We start from the raw sequence: 27,969 nt of genomic DNA on the forward strand, positions 1-27,969 counted from the left end.
CTCGCGGCCAGGTAGCGCCCGGCGCCCGCTGCCGCGGCCGGCTGGAGGCGGGGACCCGCGCGCGCGTGCGCACCGCGAGCCCGGCGCATGCTCGGAGCGCGGAGGGGCCGGGCTGAGCGGAGGCTGGGCGCCCGCTCCCGGCCCTTCCCGGCGAGGTACTGAGCACCACCCGTTCCGAGCCCTGCTGCCAGTAAAGTTCCCGAAGCATCACAGTCACCCCTAAAGAGCGAAGAGGGCACGAGCCGGCCGGACGCCCAGCCGGGGGCCGGCGCGCTCGGACGCGGCGAGGCGGCGGTTGCGCCGCGCCCCGGAGGAGCTGTAGCACCGGGCGGCGGGCGGCGCGGGGAGGGTGAGTAGCGGCTCGCGCCCGGGCCGGCGGCCGCACTCCTCGCCCTCGTCGCGGCCCGGGGCCTGCGCAGGGGCGCGGCGGGGCCTCCAAGCCGGGCGCTCGCTCCCACCCGGCCGCCGCGCGCACGCCTGGAGCGCGGGCCCGGGCCCGGCGGCGGCCCCCCGGCCCCCGTCTCCCCGCCCCTCCCCGCGCCCCAGTCTCCGCGCGCTCCTGGCGCCCCGCGTCTCCCTGGCTCCCTCGTCTCCCCGCTCTCCCTTCTCCCCACTCTCCCCTGGCCCCCGCGTCTCCCCCGGCTCCGGTCTCCCTGGACGTGGCGGGCCGTTCAGTGCCGGTCGGGGATGGCTGGGAAAGGGCCCCAGCCCACCCTGGCTTCCAGACCGGGTCCAGGCAGCGGGCCCCTCCCTGCCCGGCCGCACCCTGCCCGGGGTGTTGCCGGGGCGCCCGTGGAATACGGATGAACCGGCTGCGCGCTCCCCTTGACACCCGGCGCGGCAGAGTCGCTTCCCACGGGGACCCCAGGCTCGGGACCCTTAGGGTGTGATAGGGAGACAGCTTCACTGTCACGGCCCGGGCAAGTGACTTTACAGTCTGAGAAGGACTGTTTACGTCTCTAGATTTCATACAGGTCAGGATATCTTCCAGGTAACTTCAGTGAACCTGAGGTTTTCCGTGTTTAAGTATAATCATAACATGTGTTGAAGTACAGGCAGTGATGGAAAAACCACTGTTTTAATCATTGAGTTAACTCTTCCTTTTCTAATGTATTGGACTGCTGTTGATTGTAAACTTAAACTTGGGAATAGAACACATATACAGTATTACTGTCAAGCTTTTAAGGTATTATACTTAGAATGATACTTTTCTAAGAACTTGATTGTGTTCTTTTTAGTCTGTAGAGAAGTGAGTGGCTGATGATAATCACAAAGGTCAGACTGCCTGTGTTAAGATCTAATTCCACTTATTTGTCTTTATATTTTATTCTTTTAAACGTTATCATGTGATAAAGTGGACTTTTTTGGGGAGTGTGCAGTTCTGTGAATTTTAGATTCATGTAACCACCATAATAGAATATGGAACAGTTCTGTCACCTCCAACCACTCATGCTGTCTTTCGTCTCATAAACTCCCCCTTATTCCAACCCCTGGCAATTACTGATCTTCTCTAGAATGTCATGTAAATGGAATCATACAACATGTAAGCTTTTTTCACTCAGTACAATGCCTTTGAGATTCCTTCAAGTTGCTGCATGTATCAATGTATCCTTTTTTCTTACCGAGTAGTATTCTGGTGGATGGATATGCATCCGCTGGAGAACGTGGGATTGTTTGTAGTTTATGGTGACTATAGCTGCTGTAATCATTCCTATGCAGGTTTTTGTGTGAACATCAGTTTTTGTTTCTCTGCTGCTGCTGTTGCTGCTAAGTCGCTTCAGTCGTGTCGAACTCTGTGCGACTCCAGAGACGGCAGCCCACCAGGCTCCCCCGTCCCTGGGATTCTCTAGGCAAGAACACTGGAGTGGGTTGCCATTTCCTTTTTCAATGCATGAAAGTGAAAAGTGAAAGTGAAGTCGCTTAGCCTGGTCTGACTCCCAGCGACCCCATGGACTGCAGCCTACCAGGCTCCTCCCTCCATGGGATTTGCCAAGCAAGAGTACTGGAGTGGGTTGCCATTGCCTGTCATCAGCCAAATGTTTGTGGGGCTTTTTGGAAAGTAAAAGAGAGAAAACTTACCATAGGAGTTTTAAGACTTTCCAGTCAAGGGAAATTCATGCTACTGCTGCTGCTAAGTCGCTTCAGTCGTGTCGGACTCTGTGCAATCCCATAGACGGCAGCCCACCAGGCTCCCCCGTCCCTGGGATTCTCCAGGCAAGAACACTGGAGTGGGTTGCCATTTTGTTTCTCTAGGGTACTGCTACGATTAGTGTTGTAGGATCACATAAAGTATGTTTAACTTTATAAGAAACTGTCACACAGGTTTCCAGAGTGACTATCATTTTGCATTCTCACCAGCAAAATGTGAGAGTTGCAGTTGCTCCACTTCCTGTCTAGCACTTGGTGTAGTCAGATTTTTTAATTTAGCCATTCTGATAGGCATATAGTGGTAATGGCAACCCACTCCTGTATTCTTGCCTGGGAAATCTCATGGACAGAATGTGAGCCTGGTGGGCTGCAGTCTGTGGGGTCGCAAAGAGTAGGATGCAGCAACGGAGCCCAGTGTGTCTTTAACTAATGTCCACAGCTGTTGAATATCTTTTTGTGTGCTTACTTGGCATATATAATCTTGGGTGAATATCTGGCCAAGACTTTTACCTATTTTTAAATTTGGTAGTTTCTTATGTTGACTTTTTAAGGTTCTTTATATGCTCTGGATACAAGTTGTTAGGTATGTTTTGCAACTATTTTCTTGCAGTCTATAACTTGTTTTATTGTTTTAACAGGATCTTTCACAGAGCTGATATTTTTAATTTTGATGAAATCTAATTTATCTATATTTCCTTTTGTACATCTTTTGGTAGCATGTCTAAGAATTTTGCCTAATCCCAGGTCAAGAAGGTTTTCACCTTCTAGATATTAAAGTTTTACATTTAGATCTATAATCTATTTTGAATTATTTATATAAGGTGTGAGATTTAGGGGAAGGTTTACTTTTTTGCATATGAATGTCCAGTTGTTCCATCACAATTTGTTGAAAAGACTGCCTTGTCTCCATTTAATAGTTTTGCATTTTTGTCAAACATCAATTGGCTGTATTTTCATGGGTCTGTTTTTGGGCCCTCTGTTGTATTGGGCCTGTGCTGTGTTGATTTCTGTATCTTTCTCTTTGCCAGTATCACTCTTCATGAATGTAGCTTTATAGTGTCTTAAAATTGGGTGGTATGATTTTCTCCAACTTTCAGTCAATTCAGTCAGTCAGTCGTGTCTGAATTTGATTCATATCAAAGAATTTCGTTTTGGGAGGATGCTATTGTAAATATCATTTAAATTTTTTTTGGCTTCAAATTGTACCTTGTTAGGATATTAGAAATACAGTTCAGTCTTATGTGTTACTCTTGTATCCTGTGTCCTTGCTAAATTCACTTACTAGTTTCAGGATTGTTTGTTTGATTCCTTGGACAATCCATAGACAACCATGTCATCTGTGAATAGGGATAGTTTTTCCCTATTGTCTGTAAGCACTTTGTGTATTTTTGTTGCTATTGCTCTGGCCATGCCTAATGATAAACTGGAGTAGTGAGAATGAACATCCTTACCTTGTTCTCACTCTAAGGGGGAAAGCAGTCTGTCTTTCAGAATTAAGTATGATGTTAGCTGTATGTTTTTCTGTGTGTTTTTTTTAATAGATGCCCTTTATCAGGCTGAAAAATTCCCCTTCTCTTTCTAGTTTGCTGAGAAATTTTCTCACAAATGGATGTTGAATTATGTTAAATATTTCCTCTGCATTAGTTGATATGGTGATGGGGTTTTCCTTCTTTACTCTATTAATGTGGTGGATTACATTGATATTTTAATGTTGAAACAGCCTTGCATTCCCAAGTAAAGCCCATTTGGTCCTATTTATTCTTTTTGTGCATTGCTGGATGTGATTTACTCATATTTTGTTGAAGATTTTTGCATTATGTTCATGAGGGGCTGTCTGTCTGGTTTTCTTTTTTTTTCTGTCTTTGTGTGGTGCTGGTATCAAGATAATGCTGGCTTTATAAAATAAGTTAGGGGATGTTTCCTTCTCTTCTATATTCTGGGGGGATTGTTTATCATTCTTGAACTGTTTGGTAGAATTCTTCAGTGAAATCACCTGAGCTTGGAGCTTTCTTTTTGAGTTTTTAAAGTTACAGATTTTATTTTCCTAATAGTTATATCAATTTTATTGATTTCTTCTCTTTATTATTTCCATCCTTTTGCTTGCTTTGGGTTTATTTTGCACTTGTTTTTCCAGTTTTTTGACGTGGGACCTTAGGTTATTGCTTTGAGACTTTTCTTCCTTTCTAAGGTAAGCATTTCAGTTCAGTTCAGTTCAGTCACTCAGTTGTGTCCGACTCTTTGCAACCCCATGAATCACAGCACGCCAGGCCTCCCTGTCCATCACCAACTCCCGGAGCTCACTCAGACTCACGTCCATCGAGTCAGTGATGCCATCCAGCCATCTCATCCTGTGTCATCATCTTCTCCTCCTGCCCCCAATCCCTCCCAGCATCAGAGTCTTTTCCAATGAGTCAACTCTTCACATGAGGTGGCCAAAGTACTGGAGATTCAGCTTTAGCATCATTCCAAAGAAATCCCAGGGCTGATCTCCTTCAGAATGGACTGGTTGGATCTCCTTGCAGTCCAAGGGACTCTATTTAGTGTTGTAAATTTTCTCTCTCAGCACTAAGTTAGCTGTGTCCAACAAACTTTTGACACTTTGTATTTTCATTTTATTTCAATTCAGTTATTTTTAAAATTTCTCTTGAGCTTCTGTTTTGGCCCATGGATTGTTGAGAAATCTGTTTTTAGTTTCCAAATGCTTGGAGACTTTCCTGTTATCTTTCTGTTACTGACTTCTAGTTTGATCCCACTGTGGTCTCTTTATTTTAATTTTTTTGAGGGTTGTTTGATGGCCTAGACTATGTCCTATCTTGATACATGTTCAGTGGGTGCTTGAAGAATGTTCTGCTGTTGTGTGGACAGCTCTATAAATGTCAATTACATTCTGATATTTTTATGGTGTTTTTATAATTTCATTTTGTTTTATCATGTTTTCTAGTATTTTTGAGTATTTCTTTGTGTAACTTGTTTAGCCGTGTAGATAATTTATCACAGTCTATTGGTGTCAGCATTTTACAAGCCCAAGCGAAGTATAGAAACCTTACCTCCCTTCACATCCTTTTGTTCTCTCCCATGTATAAATAATTGTCTTAAATGTTTTCTCTACGTATATTGAAAACCACATCGAACAGTATTATGATTTTTCTTTCAACTGTCACATGTAACATAGAACATTCAAGAGGATAAGTCTCTCTGTATTTATCCATATTTTTGCTTCTGTCATCTTTCTTTGGTTCTGATACTTTAGGTTGTTTTAATAATTTAATTATGTCCGAAGTGGAGACCTAGAACTTGTACTTTAACAAGTACTTTTAGATGCTTCTTAAATCATGCAAGTTTATGGAGCACTAGGGCCAGTTACTGAGTCTCCATTAGGGACAAAGAAAGGAATGCTCTTCACATTTCAGACATGTTTTGTGTAGTGGTTGTATAAATGAATTTTTGGTTCAGGTAGCTAGAATATAATAGTTAAGTAGGTAGGAACTTGGATAGCATTAATAATTTTAAGAAATGTGAAAAAATTAGCCCTCTGTTCTAAGGGTCTAGACAGTTCATTCAGTCTAAAATGCAAACAGTACATGTACTACTGCTTCCATTGTGTGAATAACTGTAACTAGTCTGAAAGTAACGGAGAAGGCGATGGCACCCACTCCAGTACTCTTGCCTGGAAAATCCCATGGACAGATGAGCCTGGTAGGCTGTAGTTCATGGGGTTGCTAAGAGTTGGACATGACTGAGCGACTTAACTTTCACTTTCCTGCATTGGAGAAGGAAATGGCAACCCACTCCAGTGTTCTTGCCTGGAGAATTCCAGGGACAGGAGAGCCTGGTGGGCTGCCGTCTATGGGATCGCACAGAGTCGGACACGACTGAAGTGACTTAGCAGTAGCAGCAGTCTGAAAGTAAAGAAAAACAGTATGCTGTAAGATTATGGGTAATGGATTCATTGTAACCTAAATACTAAAGTGCTGTAACTTAAGAGCTGGATGCTGTCACTTGGTTGCATAGTATATTACACAAGACCCTTTTGGGTGCGGACCTAGGGATGTTAATTATCACTTGTGAGGATGATGAGCAGTTCCCTTAGACTTTGTATTTGTTTCCCATTTGGTGTTAACTATCTATGGAGGATTTCTTCTGGTGTATGAAACTACCATTTTTTGAATGCTTAACTTTCACTGTGCTAAGTGCTTTATATGTATCGATCAATGATCCTGTGAGGTTAAATATCTTCAGAAAACTGAAGCTTGAAGAGGATAAGCAATAACTTCACAAAGAGCACAGAACCAGTAAAAGGCAACTTTAAGTCAGGCCTCAACTCTAAAGCCCATAGTCTTTATCGGCTAATCTTTGTGAAAGGCAGAATCTACTCATTTATCACTACCTAAAAGTCATACATTGTGCTATTGATAAGGATTCAAAAGTGAATATTATTGTCTCTCTTTTCATAGAATTTAAGTTAAATGAACAGAGTGGGGAGGGGGGCCCTTCATCATGGAAACAAATTCTTGGAATTCAGTTTGATTATTTCTTGATAAAATAATTATAGCTTATTTTTATGTCATGAAAAGAATAATTTCACTTTAAACCACAGGTTTGAGAGAGAAGATCTGATCACCTGGAATTAAAGTTGGCACAGAAACCTTTTCAACTCCAAAAATGTTGGAGGAAGATATGGAAGTGGCCATCAAGATGGTGGTTGTAGGGAACGGTGCAGTTGGAAAGTCAAGTATGATTCAGCGGTATTGCAAAGGCATTTTTACAAAAGACTACAAGAAAACCATTGGAGTTGATTTTTTGGAGCGACAAATCCAGTATGTACTTGGCCATTTTATCCTCTGGGTTTTGGTTTGTGAGCAGTGTCCGATGACGGTGTCGGAACGACGGTGACTGGTTACCGCACAAACGCTAGGCGTCGGGCGGCAGCGATGTTCAGTCACCCACTCCTTCGTGTGTCCTCACCGTCTTTCTCCCCCCTCCTCCATCTCTCCCTTTCCTCTGTCATTTTTCTTCTTTTTTGCTACCCTTCTCCCTTCTCTCTTTTTTTCTACTTATATCTGTTTTATATTTATTGGTGGCACCTTGGGCACGTTTTTTAAAAATTTCATTGATTATTTGGCTGTGTTGGGTCTCAGTTGTGGCGCACGGACTCTGGTTGCAGCACGTGGGCTCAGTTGCTCCGTGGCTTGTGGACCTTGGTTCCTTGACCAGGGTTGAGCCCGTGTCCCCTGTGCTGCAAGTCGGATTGTTAACCACCAGGCCACAGGGACGTCCCATCGTGGGCACTTCTTAGATAGAAAGTAGTGCTTGATTCTGCTGAGATTTCTGTCCACAATTTTATTTGGAAGGAAAGTTACCTTTCACAGTAATTTTCATCTCTTATATATTAAGGGATCTGTTTGTATAATCTTCTCTTTTTAAAACTGGACAGGACTGTGTAGAAGTTAGAGAATTAATAATTTATTTTTACTTTAAAGAAATAAGAGAAGGATTTGAGGGGATTAAATACGCCTGTGAAAAGGAAATCCAGTTCTAAAACACATCAAAGTAACAATTTTTGTCCTTAGTCCTGAGAACTTTTGAGGTTATTTTAAATTGTAGGAGACAAACTAAAATTTATCACAGAGAAATAAGTAACATTAAACAAATCTGACGTAACTGTCCCAGACATTAGCATCAGAGATAATTGTGTTCATTGTTGTAAAAATTGTTGAATTTATAATCTGTTCACCTTCTTTCTAAAAATGCTTCTGTTTTTGCTTCCTTTCTTAGGTGTCTTAAGAGGATTCATTTCAAATCTTGATGATGTTTATTTTTGTACTTGTTATCTGGACCAAATTAATATTTTAAGTATATAGTTGACCCTCATTATTTGTAGATTCCATGTTAATATTTTAAGTATGCAGTTAGTTACTTCTCATTATTTGTGGACTTTGTATGTTCGGATTCACTACTTGCTAAAATGTATTTGCGACCCCAGACTCGGGACCCCATTCATGGACATGTACAGAGCCTCAAAACATTTGCGTCACCTGCACACACAGGTCTGGTTGAGGCTGAACGCGACAACCTCCATCTTTTTGTTTCATCTCTCATAAGTACATAAGTGGCCTTTTCCTGTTCTGTTTTTGTGTGTTTTGTTGGTTTTGCTGTTTAAAACGGCCCCAAGCCTAGAACTGAAGTGCTGTCTGGTGAGCTGTGATGTGCCTCGTGGAGAAGACACATGTATTAAATAAGCTTCTTTCAAGTACCAGTAATAGTGCTGTTGGCCATGAGTTCAAAGGTGATGAATCAACAATATATATTAAATAAGGTGTCTTTAAATAGAACAATGCAGAAAAAGAAGTTATATATTGATTGGTTGATGCAGTTGTAACCAGGAGCTTGAAGGCCCCTTGCCGGGTATTTTCGCTCAGAGCCACGGTTCAGGACTTGCTGACTGGCTGTTGGCAGTGGCTCTATAAAGGGACTGCTGCCCGTGAGTAAGACAGGAGGTGCACAGAACAGTCAGTGTCTGCGTTAAGGGGCCCGCGCGGTGAGCTGCTTGGTCCTCTCTCTCTGGTCTCCGCGTTAGAGTAGGCCGGCCGGAGGCGGCAGCTGACCTGAGGAAGCTTTCTCAGGACAGGCCAGGATCCTGTGGATACCAGCCTCCACAGACACTCAGTTCCATGTACCAGATGGCATAGTGTTTGCATTTAACCTCCACACGTGCTCCCATAGACTTTCATTATCTCCACATCACTTACAACATCTAATACAAGGTAAATGCTGCGTGAATAGTTGCCGGACACATGGCATGTTCAGGTTTTGCTTTTTGGAACTTTCTAGAGTTTTTCCCACATATTTTCAAAAAATAATTTTATTTATTTCTGGCTGTGCTGGGTCTTTGTTGCTGAGTGGGCTTTTTTCTAGTTGCGGTGTGTGGGCTTCTCATCGAGGAGGCTTCTCATGTGCGGCACTAGGCTCTAGGGCGTGACTTCAGTGGTTGTGGCGCGCGGGCTCGGAAGTCCGGCTCCTGGTTCTGGAGCACAGGCTCCATAGTGTGATTCGCAGGCTCAGTGGCTCTGCGTGGGATCTCCCAGGATAAGGGATCGGACCCATGTCTTCTTTACCACTGAGCCACCCGAGAAGCCCTCCAAATATATTCTGTCTGTGGTTGGTTGAATCTGCAGGTGTGGGCCCTTCTGATGCTAGTCCTAGAGCCACCTCTATCTGTGACTGTTGTTGAAGGAAGAAACACAACAGGTAACTCCAAATCGTGTAAAGTGACAGCGTTAGGGGGTGTCTTTCACTCTTTACTCTCACTGTGGTTAATGGTCTCAGCACTTAAAAGCACTTAGACTTTTTCAGATTGAAGCCCACAATGTAGTTTTAATACCTCCAGATTTTAAAAATAAAGACATTTCCTTTGCATATAAAATAAATTCATCTCGTTTCAGAGTTAATGACGAAGACGTCAGGCTCATGTTATGGGATACAGCGGGTCAGGAGGAGTTTGACGCGATAACCAAGGCCTACTATCGAGGTAAGTTGTGGGTGTCTTTAGTCTGTTTGGATGTGTTCTTTTGGCTGAACAAAGAATTTTGCCTTTTTTGTTCCCCATAGAAGGATTTCTCTTTAAGAATATTTAAATTAATTCCAAAGTATTTTTGAAAACCCCAGGCCCTTATTCTTATAAAGACCTCGTTGGGTGGTAAATAATACTTTATACTATAGACTGTGTATACTATAGACTGTTTGTGTCTGCCTTAGAATTACATGACTCATACAGGCATTCCCAGACCTAGTAAGTCAGAAACTATGAAATGTCTTCTCTGACTCCAGGGAAATGACTATGTAGTCAGAGAATGGAAACTACTATAAGAAAAAGGAAAACTCCGGCAAACAAAATGGCATTTTGTTATGACATTAATGTGTGTGGGTACAGCCTTTTTAGGGCTGCACAAATTCAGAGAAGTATGAGGTACAAGTGAAAGGAAAGAGCTACCATGACAGGATCTAAGACTAAATTGTGGGCAGAATTCCCCTTTTTACCTACCTAGCTTTTTTCTCTAAATTCTCAGTATATAATGCATTCTTTTTGTGAGAAATAAATAGGTTGGTTTATTTCTTTTTAAGCTTTTAACACTGTGATTTGCCAGTATTACTTTTTCATTAGTGTGGTTATTTTTTGAGAAAGTAATTACCATTATGTATTTCTAATAAGACAAGTTTGTGTGTCTACAATTATTTCAAAATGAAGTTAAAAAAAGAACTGGTCAAATGTGAAAAATGATTTTATTTGTATATGAATAAAAAGGAGAAAATGTTGCAATTGTACATTAAGGATATCATTTGGGTCCCTAATTTAAAGAAAAAGACCAGGTAGCTAAAAATATTTTAATTTCCACTGCAGTTGAGGTTATAACCCTTTTTCCAGTTTTTGCCATAAGACTGTGTTCATTATCATCTATTAATTTTTTTAACTTGGCTCATCGAGTTTGTCACAGACTTCTTATTTTAACTGTTCAGTTTAGTTCAGTCGCTCAGTTGTGTCCAACTGTTTGTGACCCCATGGACTGCAGCATGCCATCACCATCAGCATCCCTGTCCATCACCAACTCCTGGAGTTTACTCAGACTCTTGTCCATTGAGTCGGTGATGCCATCCAACCATCTCATCCTCTCTCGTCCCCTTCTTCTCCTGCCTTCAACCTTTCCCAGCGTCAGGGTCTTTTCAGATGAGTCAGCTCTTGGCATCAGGTGGCCAAAGTATTGGAGCTTCAGCATCAGTCCTTCCAATGAACATTCAGGACTGATCTCCTTTAGGATGGACTGGTTGGATCTCCTTGCAGTCCAAGGGACTCTCAAGAGTCTTCTCCAACACCGCAGTTCAAAAGCATCAATTCTTTGGTGCTCAGCATGCTTCATGGTCCAACTCTCACATCCATACATGACTGCCGGAAAAACCATAGCTTTGACTAGACGGACCTTTGTTGGCAAAGTAATGTCTCTGCTTTTGAATATGCTATCTAGGTTGGTCATAACTTTTCTTCCAAGGAGCAAATGTCTTTTAATTTCATGGCTGCAGTCACCATCTGCAGTGGTTTTGGAGCCCAAGAAAATAAAGTGTGTCACTGTTTCCCTTGTTTCCCTATCTATTTGCCGTGAAGTGATGGGACTGGATGCCATGATCTTCATTTTTGGAATGTTGAGTTTTAAGCCAGCTTTTTCATTCTCCTCTATGACTTTCATCAAGAGGCTCTTTAGTTTCTCTTCCTGCCCTAAGGGTCATGTCATCTGCATATCTGAGGTTATTGATATTTCTCTTGGCAATCTTGATTCCAGCTTGTGCTTCATCCAGCCCAGCGTTTCTCATGACGTACTCTGCATATATCATCCATTTCTCTTTCATATGTTTACAAAAGACATTCTTTGCCAGAAACTAAAACGAGAGCCCGTAATTATTAGTATTTACATCTTAATGGAAGAACTGACTGATGCTGAAGCTGAAACTCCAGTACTTTGGCCACTTCATGTGAAGAGTTGACTCATTGGAAAAGACTCTGATGCTGGGAGGGATTGGGGGCAGGAGGAGAAGGGGACGACAGAGGATGAGATGGGTGGATGGCATCACTGACTTGATGGACGTGAGTCTGAGTGAACTCCGGGAGTTGGTGATGGACAGGGAGGCCTGGTGTGCTGTGATTCATGGTGTCGCGAAGAGTCGGACACGACTGAGCGACTGAACTGAACATTTTAATTTACTATGGGTGATACTCAAATTTCTTTTCCCTTTGTTTCATTTGGACTAGAAGGCTTTAAACAGATTTAATCTCCCTGTATTTAACGTTTTAAAGCTATCATAAGTATATAAATAGATCTGTTAAAAGCTTTTCTTAAAATGTAACTTTTTTTAGCCAACTCTGTTAAAATGGCAGAGGGTGGATACTGAGCCAGGTCTTAAGCCTGAGCTTTTTTCCCCTCACATCCCTATTTGAATTAAGGAACAAACAGTGGCAACATTATGTCAATTTGACATATTGGACATTCTTTTATGCTTTTTTTTAGGCTCCATAAGAATGCTTTTGGCTACTGACAGCAGAAAATAGATTTCACACTGACTTATTTACCGTCTGTTGACTTGTTAGTGGGAGTAGCTTTCAGTTGCGGTTTTGTTGGGATGGTAGCCTCACTAATCTCCCGGCTGGCACCCTCCCAATGTGGGGTTCCTCCTCATGTTGATTTTCCTCTAGGCTGCAGGGTTACAGTGCTTTGTTCACATCCTTGGGGACCCAAGGTTACTTCCCACAACTGTGCATCAAAAGTCCAGAGCTTTTATCTGATCAGACCACCTTTGACCAGATTACAGTGAGAAGTTAGAGGAAGATGATTAACCTAATCGGCTTGTTGCACATGTGGCCCCCTCAGGGCAGATGGTAGGGTTGGCTGCCTAAACTGTAGGCTGCTGTTCAGAGAGGGAGAGGTGTTCTCAGAGGCAGGGGTGCAGGATGACAATTGGCACCAGGTAACATCTGCTTCTAGTGTAGATTCCAGTGATGATTTAATTAAGCAGAAATAAAGAGTAGGGAGAAAAGGTAAGGTGGGCAGAATGAGTTCTGATGGAGATTCAGTGACTGAAACACTATGCCTTAAAAAATTATGACCTACTAATTTTTATTCTAAAAATGTGTTATTCAAGATACATAAAAATTATATTTAAAAAAAATTATTATAATTAATTTAAAAGACCTATTACAGCAAGATTGTTGCTCCAAGGGGTGGGTATGTTCTTAGAGTACCGGCTTAATTGCACAGTGAGGCATGTGGAAACATGATTTCCTTGTCAGTAGGTTAGAACAGAGTGCAGATCATATTAGGAAGTCTTTAGCACCCCAGATGACTCCTCTTAAACTTTTAAGGAAGTCCACCCTTGGCAATAGAAACCATACTTAGAAAGTTGCATACAACATAAAAGAGATTTTCATTACAGTTTTTTACTGTGACTTGGTTCTCAGGAAAAAAAAAAAAAGCTTCTGACTAAATATATGGAAATGAGGTTTTAGACTTAAGACCTGTTATTTGAGATTATGCACATAAATAGCTGAGCGCTAGGAATTGATGCTTTTGAACTGTGGTGTTGGAGAAGACTCTCGAGAGTCCCTTGGACTGCAAGGAGATCCAGCCAGTCCGTCCTGAAGGAAATCAGTCCTGAATGTGCATTGGCAGGACTGATGCTAAAGCTGAAACTCTGATACTTTGGCCACCTGATGCGAAGAGCCAACTCATTGGAAAAGACCCTGATGCTGGGAAAGATTTAAGGCAGGAGGAGAAGAGGACAACAGAGGATGAGGTGGTTGGATGGTGTCACCAAGTCAGTGGACATGGGTTTGAGCAAGCTCGGGGAGTTGGTAATGGACAGGGAAGCCTGGTGTGCTGCTGTCCATGGGGTTGCAAAGACTCGGACATGACTGAGCGACTATACTGAACTCACATAAGTAGAAGAAAACACTTATTTTCTTTAAAAAAACAAAACAAAACTTTATTTCACAAATATAAATGAATATAAATTGTTGGAAATTGAATAGCTCTGGACAAGAAACTGGTTTTAAGTTATAATTATAAACACAAGAATTAAGGAATAACAGAATTAGATTGCAAGTGTCAGGTTGGTTTTGAAGTTACATGAGCATGGAATCTGTGACAAATTGGTTCATTGAATAATTTGTGTGCTTTAGGTTATAAAGTGTCAAAAAGAATAGGGGCCAACATTTTAAATCCTTAGTAATATCTATAATAGTGTTTTTAAAGCCTTGTGATTCCAGCTGGCCTTTTCCAGTGTTCTCTAGAGCAGTGTTTCTTCCAATCTGCTGTGCACAGGAATCCCCTGGGGAGCTTATTAAAATGCAGCCTGACTTCCCTAGGTCTGCGGTGGCTCCAAGAGCCTGCTTTCCCGCCGCCTCCCGGGTGACACTGATCCTGCTCCTCAGCCACTCTGGACTGGCCTGCAGACCATCTTGTAGTATCTGTCAGTGGTTTGAGGACAGAATTAACTCTGCATATTATGTATCTTGGAGAGTATTTTCTGAATTGTATTAAAATATGGTGACTTTTTTGGAATGATCTTGTTAATGAGGAATAAACACTTGCTATTGGTGATCTTGTCATTGACACCAAAAATTTATTCAGAGCTCCGTATTCTGATCTGTGCATAAGTGAGGTAGTCTATTAACTGTTAGAAGTGATCCATTTATGGGTGGTTTACTGTTACCTATGATAGTGAAGAAACTTCTCCAGTGCTCCAGTTTTTAGGGTAGGTAGTATTGAAGGTACGTTGAATAATAGGAAAATAAAGGTCTTTGTAAAATATATGGATAGAAGATACACAACAGAGAAATTAAAACATTAACTTTTCCAAAGATGTTTAGCACTAACAGAGGTTGGAGGAAGAAAAAGAATGGAGAGCAGCATGGGGTCATTTTATTTTGTTTTTTTATGGTCATTTAAAAATTAAATGTAGTTATAATTGATATATGGCAGAAAACAACACAATATTAGAAAGCATTCATCCTCCAATGTAAAATAAACACATTAAAAAAAATAGTTACAATTGTTATGCTGGAGAGTCATAGCTCCTGAAGGTAGGGAAACGCAGCTCTGTGTCTCGCCCCCTCTTTATGTGCGCATGGATGGAGGAGCCTGGTGGTCTGCCGTCTGTGGGGTCGCACAGAGTCGGACACGACTGATGCAGCTTAGCAGCAGCAGCAGGCGGTAGAAGGAAAAGGCCTTTCCTCGACAATACCCTCAGCTCATGTCTCTTCTGCGCACTCTTTCTTTAACTTTATATTGGAGTGTAGCTGATTAACAGTGTCGTGATAGTTTCAGATGAATAGTGAAGGGATTTAGCCATTCATGTACATGTACCCATTCTCTCCCAGACTTACCTCCCATCCAGGCCAACTCCTGGTCACTCTTAAATAATTTTTCTCAGCTGCCTCAGTGATTTCTAGTCATAAACATATCTCAGTTAGTAGTAGGAATAGCCAGATAATGTAAGTTATATCTCTTTTTCTCTGGGACAGGCCTTGTGGTCTGGGAGGGGAATGCGGATGGCTTCACTCCCAGCTCTTCCCAAGCGGGCCAGGCCCTGAGGCCCCTGGAGCGGGCACGGAGCAGGGTGGCAGGGTGGTGTGGTGCCAGGGCCTCTGTGTGCCGATGGTAGCAGGTGCTTCTCTCTCTGGGACTTCATCCTGGCTTCCTCAGTGCTTCCCGGTCTTGGGGCACAAATGTGTCCTTGATTCTGTCCGCTGATTTCCTTTTTGTGGGAGTCAGCGCTGCACTGCCATCTCCCCTGGTGCCAGCTCCCAGTGCCCCGAAGTGGCCCTGCTGGCCATGGTTTGAAGTGGCCCTGCGCGGGCTTCTGTCCAGGACGTGGCTCGCCTCTGCCCGTGTGAGGCCCTCGTGTGCTGTGGTCCTGCTGGTGGCGTGGCACAGTCACCCCGCAGACGCGGCCCTCCTCTGCTGGTCCCATCAGCTTGCATGCGGGCAGTGCTTCTTTAAGGAAATCCTTCGAGTATCTCCTGCCTTTCCACTTCTTCTCAATTCTTAAAAAATCCTTGAAGAGCTTAAGGGAGTTCCAGACTTGTATAATAGATTTGTAGCCATTTTCTTTATAAGTTTGGCAAATAACAATCTTCTCACACACATTTTGGAATCTGGTATTTGTCATTTGTTTTGTCAGTACCTCAGTCAAAATTCTATAAGAGTCTTCTTTTAGTTTATTTTTTGTATCTTTTAGAAAGGACTTTTTTTTTGTTTGTTTAGCTTTTTGGGTTTTCCGTAGCCATGAAGTTAAAAGACGCTTACTCCTTGAAAGGAAAGCTATGACCAACCTAGATAGCATATTCAAAAGCAGAGACATTACTTTGCCAACAAAAGTCCGTCTAGTCAAGGCTATGGTTTTTCCTGTGGTCATGTATGGATGTGAGAGTTGGACTGTGAAGAAAGCTGAACACCGAAGAATTGATGCTTTTGAACTGTGGTGTTGGAGAAGACTCCTGAGAGTCCCTTGGGCTGCAAGGAGATCCAACCAGTCCATCCTAAAGGAGATCAGTCCTGAGTGTTCTTTGGAAGGACTGATGCTAAAGCTGAAACTCCAATACTTTGGCCACCTGATGAGAAGAGTTGACTCATTGGAAAAGACCCTGATGCTGGGAGGGATTGGGGGCAAGAGGAGAAGGGGACGACAGAGGATGAGATGGCTGGATGGCATCACTGACTCGATGGACGTGAGTCTGAGTGAACTCCGGGAGTTGCTGATGGACAGGGAGGCCTGGTATGCTGCGATTCATGGGGTCGAAAAGAGTTGGACACGACTGAGCAACTGAACTGAACTGAACTGAGGGCTATTCAGTTGTTTGGTAGTTTCTCATTTAAAATTGGATAATTCTACTTTGCTCCTTTGGTTTGATAGTCACACATTCTTTTTATTCTTAGGGTGATTCCCTTTAGCTTAAGATTCTGTCTAGGCTTACAGCCCACCTCCACACACACACACCCACCCCCCCACACACACGGGATGGGTGTGGGGTGTAGAAGTGAGAAGCCAGGGAAGGAAGGAGAGCTATCCGCAGAGGGTGCAGTGATGAGCCGGTTACTGCTGCGGGCAGCTGGGTGCCCACCCTAGTTAGGGGCTGGGGAGACAAGCTGAGGTTTTTACCCTCCTCCCCAGGCGTCAAGGCCTCACTGGGTGCACTAAAGCAGGGGTCCTCTGAGGCCTGGGCAGACGAGCACCCCTGCAGCCAGTGCTGGAGGTGAGGGGGGACCCCCGGCTCTCCTGCGCCCACCTCCCTGTGGATGAATCGAGTCCAGATCCCTCTTCCTCCTCCTCAGCGGGCACTGTGCCCCTTCCCAGTCCTGGGGACTCTCTCCGCACAGCCCCCCACTAAAGAATTTTGTTTTATGGACAGACTTTTATACTTTGATCCTTGATTTTTTAAAAACAAAATTGTGCTTTTCTTAGTTAATCATCCTTCCTGCCCTTATCTCTGGTGCTATCTGCTTAGATTTTTGTTGTTTGTTGGCTGGTTTTGTTCTGTTTACATACTTCTCTGAATGTTTGTCTGTTTGTTTGTTGTGACTGAGAACTTGTGTACTTGGAAATAGCCTATTGGACCCTCAAATTTAAATGATACTTGACTGGATATAAAATTCTATGTTTAAAGCTAACAATTTTATTAACAAAGAATGGTTTTTTAAAGTATGAGTAAATAATGTTCTATTTATAGTTTAAGTAAATATGAGGGTTAAACATAAATTTATTGTCCAGTATGCTAGTGTGATCGCTTCAGTCTCTTTCTCCTTCAATTCTGAGAAAGTCTCAGGGTGTGTCTTATCAGTCTGCCTGTCCCCTAGCCCTGAGTTTTGCATAACTGATTTATTCTTTGGTTTCAAGCCTGTGGTAGTGGAGGGAAGCATCTGCTTTTCAGCCATAGTGAAGTGCCGTGTTTTCCTTCATTAATTGTTCTTTGGCTTTCTACCAAATTCCCTCAGGGGATGAGCAACTCTGTTTTGGCCTCAGAGTGTCCTGGTAGCCCTGTGTTTGTGTCTGGCCTCTGAGTGGCAGGAGACTCTCACACCTGAGGGCCTTGGAAGGAAGGCGCAGCAATGAGGAGTCCTCTGGCTCAGGAGAGTTTTCTCTTGTCGCCTGCTTTTGTTACCAGGCTGCCTGATTCAAGAGCTAATCATTTGTCAAAACCCTCTTCCAGAAGATTGCTGCTTATTTTTAAAACTAGATATTATAACCTAATATGATAGTTGATGATTAAAATATTGTCAGTGAGTATGCTATGTGAATTAAGTTGAACAGGATGAAAAACTAAAACTTTCTTCCTCTCTATTATATATAAATATTTTACTCTTGGCACTGCACTGGTTCTTTGGTGGGGCACTGGCTTCTCATTGCTGTGGCTTCTCTTGTTGCAGAGCACAGGCTGTTCGTACACGGGCTTTAGTAGTTGGAGCATGTGGGGTCAGTAGTTCCAGCCCCTGGGCCGTAGAGCACGCAGGCTTTAGAGTTGGAGCATGTGGGGTCAGTAGTTCCAGCCCCTGGGCCCTAGAGCGCGCAGGCTTTAGAGTTGGAGCATGTGGGGTCAGTAGTTACAGCACGTGGGCCCTAGAGCACACAGGCTTTAGAGCTGGAGCATGTGGGGTCAGTGTTCCAGCCCCGGGGCCCTAGAGTGCGCAGGCTTTAGAACTGGAGCATGTGGGGTCAGTAGTTACAGCCCCTGGGCCTTATAGCACGCAGGCTTTAGAGTTGGAGCATGTGGGGTCAGTAGTTACAGTCCCTGGGCCTTAGAGCGCGCAGGCTTTAGAGTTGGAGCATGTGGGGTCAGTGTTCCAGCCCCGGGGCCCTAGAGCGCGCAGGCTTTAGTGGCTGCAGTGCTTGAGCGTTGGTCCTCGACATATGGAATCTTCCCTGACCAGGGATTGAACCCCTGTTCCCTGCATTGGCAGGCGGATTCTTACCCACTGTGCCACCAGGGAAGTCTGGCATTGGTTCTTAAGTTGTGTTCTTCAGCATCATTGGTATTCTCCTAAAATAAAATAATACAGATTTTTTTGAAAGTAAATAGAATGAGAAAATTGTGCTTTTTCTTAAATCTGCACTGAAGAAAATTAAGAAAAAAGTGACAGGGATTAACAGGAAGAATTTGGCAACAGCCTGTTATTCATGGCTAGTTTACTATTCTCTCTGGCTCTTATTGTATCATTAAACGTATTAGTATTTTGTGGTATTTCACAAGGAATGTGTATAATTTTGAGGGCACCTTGATGCACAAATTTGAGAACCACTGTTCTTGGTAAAAATTGGTTCTTTGAAATGGAAAATAGAGTTTATATGTTAAAAAAATAAGCAGTGCTACAAAGATGAGTTCAACATTACTTACATAAAAATCATTTTGAGTACATAAAAGTTGCCTGCACCCTACATAGGACTGTTTCATTAATGTAAATAACATTTTTATTTTGTGACCTTACAGGAGCCCAGGCTTGTGTGCTTGTATTTTCTACCACAGACAGGGAATCTTTTGAAGCCATTTCCAGTTGGAGAGAGAAAGTGGTGGCTGAAGTTGGAGACATACCAACTGCACTCGTACAAAACAAGATCGATCTCCTGGATGACTCCTGTATAAAGAAGTAAGGTGGCTATTGTTGAGGGGGTGGTGGTAATTCTAGAAAGATAAAACCTATTTTATTTCTTTGTATAGACTTACAAAAGACAGGTTTATACTTAAAATTTTCTGTGAGCTATTGTGTGACTGGTTTGAGTTTAAACAAGTTCACACTGAATCAGAAGTAAAGAAAATTAAAGGAATACATTTTGGAGGCCCTTTTAGAGTTCTAGGTCCTTGCAACTCAATCCAACTGTTTGTGTGAAGTCAAATCTAGACAGAGTATGAGTGTTAACTCTGTATGTTCTAGTATCCAGCGTAAGTATGTTGATGAGTTTAAATAGGTAAGCAGTTCAAATTCACACTGTTTTGTGTACTCAGTACCATTATGTTCACATGTGTGAACAGCATTTGGCATCCAGATAATTTCTCTCTGTAAGTATTAGTTTATTGCATTATTAACATTTTGCTGACTTTGAAAACAGTTGCCTGGTTCTTTCTTACCTTACCTTATTTTTTTTGGTATGTTCATTAGTCATCTGATGCTGTGTAACAAATTAGCCCAAAACTTAGTGGTTTAAGACAGCGAACGTTATTTCATAGTTTTTGTGGGTCAGGAATTTGGGAGTGGCTTAGCTGGCTGGCTTCATTTTGGGTGTTTCGTGAGGTTGCTGCCAAGAAGCTGCTGGGGCCTTGTGGTCACTGGAAGGCTGGACTGGGGCAGGGGGTCTGCTGTCAGGCTGGCACCCTTGCTTGGGTCCAGGCAGGAGGCCCCTCTTGAGCTGGGAGTGTCCTTATGGCGCGGCAGCCTCTGTCCCAGGCATGTGATCCCAGAGAGGGAAAGGCAGGAAAGCCGCAGTGCCTCTTAGGGTGCTTATGAGGGACTCTTGAGTCACACACTGTTGTGTTATTGACGACACAGGCCAGCTTGATTACAGGGAGGGGCAGTGTGGGCAGAGGAGTCACTGGGAACCCTTTTAAAGAGTCAGCAGCTGTAACGAAACTAGAATTAGGGGTCCTCTCTCGGAGACACTTCAGCATACTGACTTTGGCTTAGGCAGCAAAGTAGTTTTGTAGCCAAGGAGAGTCAAATAGGTAATGCAGTTAAGACTCTGGGAGTGTAATTAAATTCAAGTGTTTTTAAAAATGGAAGAGAGAAAATTAAAGTATTAGATAAAGAAAAGTGATATTTAACTATTCTAAGGCTAGAATTAGTGACTTTATGGAAAAGTGTCTTTTACAATTACAGTGAGATGGCTGGTGTTTACCCCCCAAGAGCAATGACAACTGAAAATCCTCCTCAGGCACTGACCCCCCTCGGGCACTGACCCCACCTCAGGCACTGATTCCCCTCTGCTCAGGCACTCACTCCACCTTGACACTGACCTCCCCTTGTCGGGCACTCACCCCACCTCAGACACTGACCCCACCCCCCACCCCAGACACTGACCTCCCCGCCTCAGGTACTGACTCCCGACCTTGGGCACTGACTCCCCACCCTCGGGCACTGACCTCCCCCTCCCCGGTACTGACCCCTGCCCTCAGGCACTCACCCCACCTCGACACTGATTCCCCCCCAGACACTGACCCCCCTCCTCGGGTAATGACCCCCCCACCTTGAGCACTGAGCCCCCCTCCCTCGGGCACTGACCCCCCCCAGGCACTGACCCCCACTTCGGGCACTGACGCGCCCCCCGCCCCCCCTGGGCACTCATCCTTCCTCAGACACTGACACTGCCCCCAGACACTGACCCCCCCGCCTCAGGTACTGACCCCCCCACCTCGGGCACTGACCCCCGCTTTGGGCACTGACCCTCCCGCCTTAGGCACTGACCCCCGCCCCCTCCTTGGGCACTGACCCCCCTCAGGCACTGACCCTCCCCCTCAGGCTGTATGCAGTAAATGTAGTAAAACAAGTGCTCAGAAAGTACCTTTACATGCATTTTTTTTTTTTAACTTGATGTGTAGTGAGGAAGCCGAGGCACTGGCAAAAAAGTTGAAGTTGAGATTCTACAGGACTTCAGTGAAGGAGGACCTGAATGTCAGTGAAGGTAAAGTGCCTCTTAATACTAATGGCAGGACGTTTGTTTTTTCTTCTTATGCCTTTTCTCTGTGTGGTTTGGAAATCATGGTTCTATTTTGGGCGGGGGGGGATTGTCTGATTAACTTTATTTTTTTTTTTATTTTAACTTTACAATATCGTATTGGTTTTGCCATATATCAAAATGAATCCGCAGTCATGTTTGTATTTTTAATGTTTTTATTTAGTTTTGCTTGCACCGGCCTTTGTTGCTGTGCAGGCTCTTTCTCTAGCTGTGAGGAGCGGGCTGCCCTCTGGCCGTGTTGCACGGGCCATTGTGGAGGCTTAGTTGCTCTGTGGTATGTGGAATCTTCCCAACCAGGAATCCAACTCGTGTCCCCTGAATTGGCAGGCGGATTCTTACCCACTGTGCCACCAGAGAAGTTCTAGAAGTCTTATTTATAATGCGAATAGGATTTTTCTCGTTGTTACATGTCATCAAGTAGTGTAAAGGCTTGATGCTGCTCTGGGTTTGAGTCCTTAGTTATTTACTAATGTCTTTGAATAGTTCTTACTCTACAGCAGAATTCCAGTGGGCTTTTGTTCTGTTTTTTATCTTTAAAAATACAGCTGACTGTGTGTGAGTGTATATGTGTGTTTTTCAAGCGTACCTTCTAAAGTTGCTGCATTGTCCTGAAACACAGCAGTGGACACCCACTAGGTAGTTACGGCACCCTTAACTTGTATTTCCTACTTTCTGGGATTGGAGGAAGATGATGGTTATTTTTCTCATTCTGGAATTGCTACTTATTTTGTTAGATTGCAGCTTGATTGTTGGAGAAGGCAGTGGCACCCCACTCCGGTACTCTTGCCTGGAAAATCCCATGGATGGCAGAGCCTGGTGGGCTGCAGACCATGGGGTCGCAAAGAGTCAGACATGACTGAGCAACTTCACTTTCAGTTTTCACTTTCATGCACTAGAGAAGGAAATGGCAACCCACTCCAGTGTTCTTGCCTGGAGAATCCCAGGGACGGGGAGCCTGGTGGGCTGCCGTCTATGGGGTCGCACAGAGTCGGACACGACTGAAGCGACTTAGCATCAGCTTGATTGTTGCTTCAGTGTCCCAAGTAATACTTATCACCTAAAGAAGGAGGCATCTTTTTAAGACTGAGTCAGATTAGTGTTGCTGAATATTAATTACTGTTCAGGTATACTTTAAAGAGCCAATGACTACAGTGTTATTTTATTTCTTTACTAATAAAATGCGTGTCCACTGTGTATTTATTGGTATTACCATCGTAATTAGGTATTACTCAGATAATTTTTAGAAGTTGAATTTTTTTCAACTCATTTGTATACTTCTAATTTTAAATTTGTTTCATAAATATAAATATTATAATAAGTGATGTTCAATAACAGGTTTTATGTGCATAGATTATACTGACCTGGCAAGGCTTCTGGTTTTGTTTTCATTCCAGTTTTTAAATATTTGGCTGAAAAATATCTTCAAAAGCTTAAACAACAAATAGCTGAGAATCCAGAATCAATGCATTCAAGTAGTAACAAAATTGGTAAGTACCCAGAAAGTTTTAGCCCCATGTTTACCTGGCAAATTTATTTTCCATTCATTATCATATTTACCTTAAAGGATACAGTATGCTCATTTCTTTAAAGAAATGTGAGATTATTAGGAGTATCAGCTCTCTTATTAAAGGTATATTGAGTTAAAAGATTTTACCTGAGGAATTTTCTAAAGGTCTCTCCTATTTGACTTGACAGTTGCCCTGTCTTGCCACCTTTTCCCTTTCCTGTCGCCTTGCTTAGTACCCAGCCTGATTTTAGCATGCAGTGCCAGCAGAGTGTCGTGCTCGCCAGGGAGCAGGGACCACCTGCCCGTGTCTTGACTTTGGACAGTGGGTTTCTGGGAGGACAGGTACTAGTCCTGTCCTAAGGACCCTTGCCTGCACCCCACCTACACATTCACGTACGGCATTTTCCTGACCTGTTTTAACTTTTCTTACTTCACCTTTTTTATTGCCTGTGTTCCTACTGTCAGACCCCGCACGTGCGCCGACCCATGCCCGGGCTGTAGTGCCAAGCTGCTGTCGTGTCTGGTCTCCTGGGCCCACCCTGTCTCCTCCAGTCTGCTGAGTAGAACCCTTTGCTAGATCCTGGTTGTGCAGCACATTGAGTGCAGGCTCACCACATCCCAGCATTTGAAGACCGTGTGGGCCATCCTTCCTGCGCAGCCTCATGCCCCCTTCCATCACATACCTTGTTTACTGTTCCACTGAAGGCCCGCTGTTTCTTGAGTCTTCTCTTGTGCTCATGTTGGCTCTTCCATCAAGAATGGCCTCCCCTTCCCATCTTCTGTCTGGAACTGTGCATCCTTCGAGGTCTGTGTCCAAAGCTCTTGACTCTGGCTGGAGCACGGCCTTCACTTCTCTTAAACAATCAGAGACCTGAGTGCAGGGTATGTCCAGGGCCCAGTCCCTCCTTCCTGTCGTTTGTCCTTTCTTACGAGTTAGATGTGGTTGACCCTTCCTTTGAGCTCTCTGTGGGACGTCGCGTCTCTTTTATGACACCTAACGTCGTGTCCTGCAGCATCGCTGCACCCCTCAGAGTGTAAGCCCCTTGGGCACGAACAGTCTTGGCTGTCATGGTATTGCCCAAAGTGTCTGTGCAGAGTCTTGTGTATCACGGATGGTAAATAGCTCATGGATTGGAGATTACATTGTGGGACCCTCATAGTGCAAAATGAAAACTGTAACAGTTGAAAGTTTTTCTTTAGTTCATCCCTTTTGTCTGCTCATCACTTTGAGGATCTGCAGACCATTTTGCCATTGTTTTAGCCTGGACAGAAACATCTGCCATCACTGCCAGCTCTTACATGTGTGGCGTCTTTATTAATATGACTTATAACAAGACAGATGCTATTGAGGAAGTTCTATGATGTGAAGTTAGTAAGTGAAGCTATTAAAGTGATCATACAGATTTCAAATTTCAAAAACTGATTGTTACCGAAAAGAGGCAGAGGGATGTGCAGAGAGTGTCGCCTCTGGGCAGTAGAGGCAGGAAGGCCTCCATGCGCTCTTGACCCCACGTGTGTGTCCCGCGGTGCCGTGGGGCTCTGAGGCACTGAGGGGGAGAGACTTCACTGCCACCCTCCTGGTTCTTATTGAACTTGAACTCTCTTATTGTCTATTAAAAATAGATGAAGTGAAAACAAAAGCTTCATATTGTAAATACTTGCAAACGTGGCTAATTTACTAAGAAGCCGGGAGCACAGCCTAGTAGGTGAGCCTGCAGTCCGTCAGTGTCAACATCTGTATCGTCCCTCACTTTTTCCAGGGGTCTTTAGCACGTCTGCTGGGAGTCACTTGGGTCAGAATTCAAGTACCCTCAATGGTGGAGATGTCATCAACCTCAGGCCCAACAGACAGAGGACCAAGAAAAACCGAAATCCTTTCAGCAGCTGTAGCATACCCTAACAGGCCTCAGGGAGGAGGAAATGGAATTACATTGTGCAGTAAGACACGTCCAGCTATCACGGTATGTTACACGATGTTTCGCAGACTTTGCACCTAATCGGCTGTCTGAAAATTGACAGACTTAAACATTATTCTGCAGTGCTTTTCAGAATGGAGCAAGATCTCTGAAAAATTACTGCCCTGTGGACTCATTTTAATTTTTTTACATTAGACGAAGCTTCTCCTGTTATTCAAGGAACGATATAAGAAACATCAAAAACAGGTTTTGCTGAATTTGAAATGCAGAAACACATAAATGAAATGCCTAAATATATTGGTATAGATTTTAATATTAGGGGTCAAGGAAAGATAGCAGGCTTTCTTTTTCTGAAATTGGTCATCTAGCTTTTCTGGGAAATAATATTGACTCTGAATACTTACAAGAATAATATTGAAAGGCGAGCCCTAATCTTGCCAGACTGCATTAGTGTGTACTTTATGATGTTAGTTGTGCGATGTCTGTATATGTGGAACATGGAGGTGTGTGCACACAGATCCCTGGTTCTGGAGTAAAGGAAGGTATGTGCAGTGTTTAAGGAAACGTGGAATCTAACTTGTTCATTCATGAAACCATTTACACACTTACGTGTATGTTCTAAGTTTTAATTTTCAAATGAGAAATTCCAGATAGATATTTTGCAAAATGAGGTTGACTTTAAAAAGTGCTTTGTGCCAAAAATCTCATACCTAATTCTCAGTGCTTTACTAGAATTTATACTGTTGGTAATCTCTTTTAAAAGCAGCTTTCCTCTCTAACAGGGTAGATGAAAGAGGCGTGTAAGTGCATTAGTGCTGGAGCCCCTCCCAGGTGGGCCTGGTCACGGGATCTTTTCCACGTCCCTGCACGTGGGTGGTGGGCTCGAGCTGGCGGCTGCAGGACCCCTGCCCTGGGCAGCGTGGCCACCCCACGCCTGGGGCCTTTTGCTGTTGACAACACAATTCTGAACTTTTAGGATTATACTAGCAATTTTTTTAAACATACAAGAGGTGATTTTTTTTTGTCTTAAACCACATTACCGATTTTATAATGCCCTGCAACTCTAAAGCTTCTTTTTGTTTACACATTTTTATATGTTTTTTTCAGGTTATAATTTTAAAATTTCTATAATCTTCAGTTTGTATAGAACTTTCTCAAGAGCTCTGTCAGCACCAAATACAAAGTAATTGTGGCAGAGCATACATTTTGTGATTTGGACAGTAGCTTTCCAGTGCAGATAAATAATTGCATGAACTGTACTAAAAGTGGTTATCATTCATCAATGACTTGTTTTTAACCCCTTGCAACATATACCTGGTCTTTACAGGATTTAAAAATATGTGAAATAACTTTTCTTAGAAAGTGTGTCACATTTTTAATTATTTGTACTAAATGCATAATGTCTTATATATTCCTTTTATATGTTTTCTCTTTTTTTTAAGTCTGCCATCTGCACCACCCTCATCCCCCTGTCCAGATTAATGTTGAGAACAGAATAGAATTTTTTAGGACATGTCTTTAAATGGTCAGGAGTGAATGTTTGCTTTTCATAATATTGAAATAATCTGGCATTATCTATTTCAAAGTAATATAAAATCTTTATTTTTATGTCACCAGTTGTCACCACTCCCACTGCTGGCAGTGGGGTAGGTGTTGGGAGAAAACCCTGTTCCTGACGTTGGGTGCCCACTGGCAATTCATCTTCCCTTTTTTCTACTCTCTGGAAATACAGTCCCTTTAATTTTTGCACAAAATATATTTTTCAGCAAACAGTCTTTATAGCAGAAAAATCATATGATATAAAATGTTGTAGTTCTATTTCACATTAATTAAATGTATGTGGGTAGAAGTTTGTTATTTTTCTATATAAAAAATGTACTCTCTGATGATGGTTGCAGTTCCCTTGATATCTGTAATATAATCTTATGTAGTTTTATTTTTTTAAGGAGAACTGGGATCTTTGTTACACGTTTGAATTTTTAATTTGCAATTCTGTATTTTACCTAACCATAATTGGTTAATTTAAATAATTAAATAGGCCCCCAAATCAGTCTCAAGTTACTTTCTCAGTTTGTAAAACCTTCAAAATTGACACTAAATTTTTTTGCTGAGACCTTTAATTCTTTTAAATAACTACTAATTTCTGAACCGTGGCTGCTAAAGAAATAAGGCCCCAGGACACTGTGCATCTGTGCACTGATACGCTTTTCTACATCGTGGCTGGTCCTCAGCTGCGGTGTGGTTGCCTTGTCTCAGAATGCTCAGGATTCCTTTTCCTCTTTCAGTCTGCCTATTGAATTAATAGCATATAGAATAGCCCACATGAAGCAACAGAATTATATTACATCAAGCGAAATGGTTTCCTTTTTATCTGCCCAAAGCTGACAACACTCGTGTACTTCTTCAAAACCGAGTGAAACTAACATTACCAAGAAGAGCCCGTCCCACCGTGGCCTGAGCGCACGCTGGTCTGGGTGTCCCCGGAGCTGGCAGTGCCGTGCATGGGCAGGATCACTGAAGGGCCTTATCATGTGCCCGGAGTCCAGGCTGGGCTCTCCTCTGAGATCCTGGACTTGGCTGCAGGACCTGACATCCCAACTTAAAGACTGTCAGATTCTTGCCTCCTTTTAAACACCTTTCAAATAGTTGGTAACTTGCTGAGGTCCTTCCGTCACTAGGGTGTGTTTTTCTGGAAACAAAATGAACTGATCGGTGAAAATCTGTCCCACGGGCAGTCATCTGGTGAACAAGGCAGTCCTGGGCTGAACTGGCATGAATGGGAAGGGAAGGATTCCCAGATGCTGAGAGTCTATGAGAACTTGAGGAAAACCTGGTTGTCTGCTGATAAAGAAAAAGATGGAACAGAAAATCTTTTATCTCGTAGTGAACCTGATGATAGCAAATGAGCTTGACAAATCAAGAGACTTTGCTAGTTATCATTAAGAATTAATGTCTCCCATGAGAAGAGACATTTACATAAGGTGGACTTGGGCTGGCATTGAAACTACCATGAATGTCCTCAGAGTGTAACTGCTTTTTATGAAAAGACATATAAATATATAAAACCAGTCTGGAGCTTGAGTGTTTTTTTTCCCCCAGTGTGAAAAAGTACCTACCTTTTAATGAAAACTGAATGTG

At 43.2% G+C, this 27,969-nt stretch overlaps 1 protein-coding gene across 1 annotated transcript; it reads left to right on the plus strand.

The window, feature by feature from the left end:
• The first annotated feature begins 261 nt into the window (after positions 1 to 261).
• Positions 262 to 27,899, plus strand: RAB23 (RAB23, member RAS oncogene family). The gene is made up of 7 exons (XM_061397780.1): positions 262 to 349; positions 6,746 to 6,965; positions 9,591 to 9,676; positions 19,172 to 19,328; positions 21,272 to 21,354; positions 22,803 to 22,895; positions 24,676 to 27,899. The coding sequence occupies exons 2-7, from the start codon at positions 6,811 to 6,813 to the stop codon at positions 24,813 to 24,815; spliced, it is 714 nt and encodes a 237-aa protein (XP_061253764.1). The 5' UTR covers positions 262 to 349; positions 6,746 to 6,810; the 3' UTR covers positions 24,816 to 27,899.
• Positions 27,900 to 27,969: the final 70 nt, after the last annotated feature.

This window comes from Bos javanicus, chromosome 23 (assembly GCF_032452875.1).
Source record: "Bos javanicus breed banteng chromosome 23, ARS-OSU_banteng_1.0, whole genome shotgun sequence".
In the NCBI taxonomy this organism is placed as follows: Eukaryota; Metazoa; Chordata; class Mammalia; order Artiodactyla; family Bovidae; genus Bos; species Bos javanicus.

Bases quoted from the DNA above. Each gene is read 5' to 3' on its own strand.
- RAB23 (XM_061397780.1), top strand. From the start codon at position 6,811: ATGTTGGAGGAAGATATGGAAGTGGCCATCAAGATGGTGGTTGTAGGG. The intron at 9,677-19,171 runs GTAAGTTGTGGG...GTGACCTTACAG, and splicing joins AACCAAGGCCTACTATCGAG to GAGCCCAGGCTTGTGTGCTT. The intron at 21,355-22,802 runs GTAAAGTGCCTC...TTTTCATTCCAG, and splicing joins GGACCTGAATGTCAGTGAAG to TTTTTAAATATTTGGCTGAA.